Consider the following 4,115-nt stretch of genomic DNA (forward strand, 5'->3'; position numbering starts at 1 on the left):
GTCGTGTATTCGTGTCGTGTCGTGTCTCTCACAGATTCGTGTTTGCGTGTCTGAAATTGCCAAGAGCTTTAATAAGACCGTCTTGCAATACATCCCAAAAATCCTTTACAAAATTTAAATATGAACCCATCTCGCGATGCTTTTAAGCATTCTTGATTTAATTTTGTATTATGATATTGATATTTCATAATTATAAATGGGTTTCAAATATTTTTCGTGGAATATTACTTATTAAGGTAATTAACTTTTCGATTTGTTCAACATCTTTTTTTTTTCGGTCCTTCAAATAAAAATGAAAAGATAGTGGGTTGTGGTGTTGGTTTGTCGAAGTTGAACGATCGAAAAAAATAGGATGGTGAAGACATCGATGTCACTAAATATGGAAAGAAAATAGAAGTTAAGGAGGATGAAAGATTTAATGGTGAGCGGTGGGACCTAGATTAAATTTCTCAAATATGGTTTCAGTTTTAGAGTAAGGATACAGATATGGGTGGTCTATTAATTTTTTTAAATATATAAAAAGATAAATACGTGAATAAGAAAATTAATTAAAAAATAAATGAATAAGGGCACAATATTCTTTTTAGGTAGGATAGAAACCAAGCACACAACAAAAAATAAACAGTATAGACCATCCGAGTTAAAAAAATAAGTTTGAGACCGAACGTATAAATTTCCCCAAACCAGTGATCATTTGTGTAATTTGCTCTTATTTTTGTTTTGTTCATATTTAGCTAACTTTTTTTTTTACACATCCAGGAACGAACTTGTTGAAAGTGTATACATACGGTCATTATGACCGAATGTAACCTACTACAACTGATCATAATGATCATATGTTAATATTTACAGCAAGTTCGTTAGCTAAATGTATAAAAAAAATAATTACACATGCGTAAACAAACCTAAAAATTAATTATCTTAATAATTTATATTTTCCTATTTTTCGCTTATAAATGTGTGGCAAGTATAACTTTTAAAGATACCAGGGGACCTATAATCAATCAACGAACCTCAAATCTATGATACATTATTAAAATAACATGCTGGGATATAAACAAACTCCACAATTAGTGGTTGCATTTTAAAGTGTCGTTAAATTCATTAAAGTTACCAAACAATATCCATTACTAATACTTTATTAAATTTCAAAAAGATAACATTTTCCCTTCAAATTGCATCAAATGAATCCAAATTGGCTGCGTTGGAGACTTGGAGCATTGACATGTCAAACCAAATGAGTTCCCTTGTTTTGATCATCCCGACGACGGCGGCGAAGAGAAGAGATCCCTTTCACCAAACCACCTACCGATCCAAATCATAAGAACCTAACAATCAATAATCTATAACTTTCCCAACTATCCATAACCGTTTTCGAAGCTTTATCTATGATCTTGATCCAACCCCGTGTTCTTCTACTGCTGCTTCTCCTCGCCGGAGCAGCAGGAACCACTGTTTCTGCCGCCGACGATGGTTTCTCTTTCCTGTTCGACGATTCACAGCTTGATGGTGTACGAGAGATCCAGTCAGATGGCCGAGTGGTTCATACCAACGACACCGAGATGTTCGGTGTTGGTCACACCTTCTACTCTCGCCCTTTCCGGTTCAAAAACTCGACTACCGGCGACGCTTACTCGTTCTCCACCTCTTTCGTTTTTGGAATTATACCGGAAAATCCTCTTTTCACGTTCCACGGCATGACTTTTGCGATTGCTCCGTCGAAAGAAGTGATTGATGCATCGTCTTCGCAACATCTCGGACTCTTTAACAGGACAAACGACGGAAACGCCTCAAATCACGTCGTCGCCATCGAACTCGACACTTTTAGAAACCTCGAACTTGGCGACATGGACGGCAACCATGTGGGTCTTGATATAAACAGTATAGTATCGGTTTTAGCTGCAACAGCAGGGTATTACGAAAATGGGGTTTTTCAAAACTTAACTCTTGCTAGTTCGCGAGAAATACGAGCTTGGATCGATTACGATGGTGTCAAGAAAACCATAGATGTCACACTAGCTCCTCTTCCCCTCAAAAAACCTGAAAAACCTCTCGTATCTTGGAAGAAAGATCTATCTCCTTTTTTACTCGAAGAAATGTACGTCGGATTCACTTCAGCGACTGGGGTTCTTCTTCAGAGGTTTTACGTCGTCGGTTGGAGTTTTCAGATGAATGGCGAAGCTCAAGAAATCGATATATCGAAGGTCCCACGCTTACCTCTCAAGAAAAAATCTACGAAAAAGAAGACAATGGGTTTAGCAATTGGGTTATCTTTAGGTGGATTACTGGTTCTTTCATTAATTTCACTAGTGGCGTTCGTTTTGTTCCGAAGAAGAAAACGTAAATTCGCAGAAGTTCTTGAAAGTTGGGAGGTTCAATACGGACCTCACAGGTTTTCCTACAAAGATCTTTACACCGCCACAAAAGGGTTTAAAGAAAGTGAGCTCCTCGGAAAAGGTGGTTTTGGTCAGGTCTACAAAGGGACTTTGCCGGACATAGGAGCTCAGGTCGCCGTGAAGAAGATCTGGCATGAATCCGGCCAAGGAATGAAGGAATTTGTGGCGGAGATAGCCACCATTGGGCGGTTGCGACACCCAAATTTGGTAAGACTTCTTGGGTATTGTCGACGAAAAGGCGAATTGTTTCTTGTATATGATTATATGCCGAATACTAGTTTAGATAACTTCATATTCAGTTCGAATCCCGAATTCACTTTAACATGGAAACAAAGGGTTAAAATCATTATCGATGTAGCCGAAGCTTTAGCTTATTTGCATGAAGAATGGTGTGAAGTTATAATCCATCGGGATATCAAAGCAAGCAATGTGTTACTAGACGCCGAATTGAACGGAAAATTAGGCGATTTTGGGCTCGCGAGATTCGGCAACAACAATGGAACCGATGCAAAAACGACTCATTTAGCTGGGACTTTAGGGTACATAGCACCTGAATTGGCCCGAAAAGGTAAAGCCACCACCGCCACCGACATTTTTGCTTTCGGAGCGTTTTGCTTAGAGGTTGTTTGTGGGCGGCGGCCGGTGGAGTTGCAGGGGCGGCAAGAGGCGGTGATTCTGGTCGATTACGTGTTGGATTGTTGGTTTAAGGAGACACTCTCGCAAGCGGTTGACCCGAAACTGAAGGACGATTTGGATGTTGAGGAAATGGATTTGGTTTTGAAGGTGGGGTTGCTTTGTTCGCACTCCGTGCCGGCGGTGAGGCCGAGCATGTCGCAAGTTTTGAAATTTCTTACCGGAAAAGAGCCATTGCCGGCGGATTTCGATACTGTATTGGAGATAAGAGATGACTACTCAGGTCGACTTGGTGAAGCCTCTTCAAGTGCTTACTTTTCTCAAATACAGTACTCAACGGCGTCGGCGCCGATCACTGAATCGTTCATGTCCTCCGGCCGGTGATGTGCATGAACACGTATGTAAAATGTATTTTATTTATTTATTTATTTTGTCACCATTGGTATTGTTGATGGTAAATATAAAATTGCATTGAGGGCCAAGTGTGTTGGGATAAAGCCAAAAGCAAAGGTGGATGGTGCCATGGTGGGGGGTTGGATTTAGTTGAAAAAGGAAGTGATAGGGAGTGTAGACTTTGATGTCTACTTGTCCTTTTTCGAATAGGCGCATTGGTTTGGAATTTTGAAATCATGTTGTAAAATGAAAACGTATTTAGGTTTGTTTAAGAATGAAAAGTACGCAAAAACATGGTTGTTTCTAATTGGGATAATGACTTGAAAGGGTAACGAACTTTCGACTTTTGTCACATTTAGTCACTAAACTTTTTTTCGTTATCTATTTGCCATTGAATTATTGAAACTGTTCACATTTTACCCTTATGACCGGCTGTTGCCGGTCATAAGGGTAAAATGTGAACAATTTCAATAGTTCAATGGCAAATAGATAACGAAAAAAAGTTTAGTGACTAAATATGAACAAAATTGAAAGTTCGTTTCCCTCTAAAAAGTTCAATGACTAAATGTGAACAAACTTTGTCTTGTATTACGTTGTAGCAAATTATTTATTTTTGTTAAATTGTAGCAACATTTGTTGATGAAGAAATCTATGAAATAAAAAAAAAAAAAAAAAAAAAAACAAAACCCTGAA

General features: G+C 38.6%; 1 protein-coding gene across 1 annotated transcript; it reads left to right on the top strand.

Moving 5' to 3' along the window:
* Positions 1-1,070: 1,070 nt before the first annotated feature.
* LOC111889386 (L-type lectin-domain containing receptor kinase V.9) lies at positions 1,071-3,731 on the top strand. Its single transcript, XM_023885528.3, has one exon. It carries the CDS (start codon positions 1,389-1,391, stop codon positions 3,411-3,413), a length of 2,025 nt encoding a protein of 674 aa, XP_023741296.1. The 5' UTR covers positions 1,071-1,388; the 3' UTR covers positions 3,414-3,731.
* The last annotated feature ends 384 nt before the right edge of the window (positions 3,732-4,115 follow it).

The sequence above is a fragment of the Lactuca sativa genome, chromosome 5, assembly GCF_002870075.4.
Source record: "Lactuca sativa cultivar Salinas chromosome 5, Lsat_Salinas_v11, whole genome shotgun sequence".
NCBI lineage: Eukaryota > Viridiplantae > Streptophyta > Magnoliopsida > Asterales > Asteraceae > Lactuca > Lactuca sativa.

What these genes read in the sequence shown, in the direction of transcription:
- LOC111889386 (XM_023885528.3), top strand. Translation starts at nt 1,389, where the DNA reads ATGATCTTGATCCAACCCCGTGTTCTTCTACTGCTGCTTCTCCTCGCC.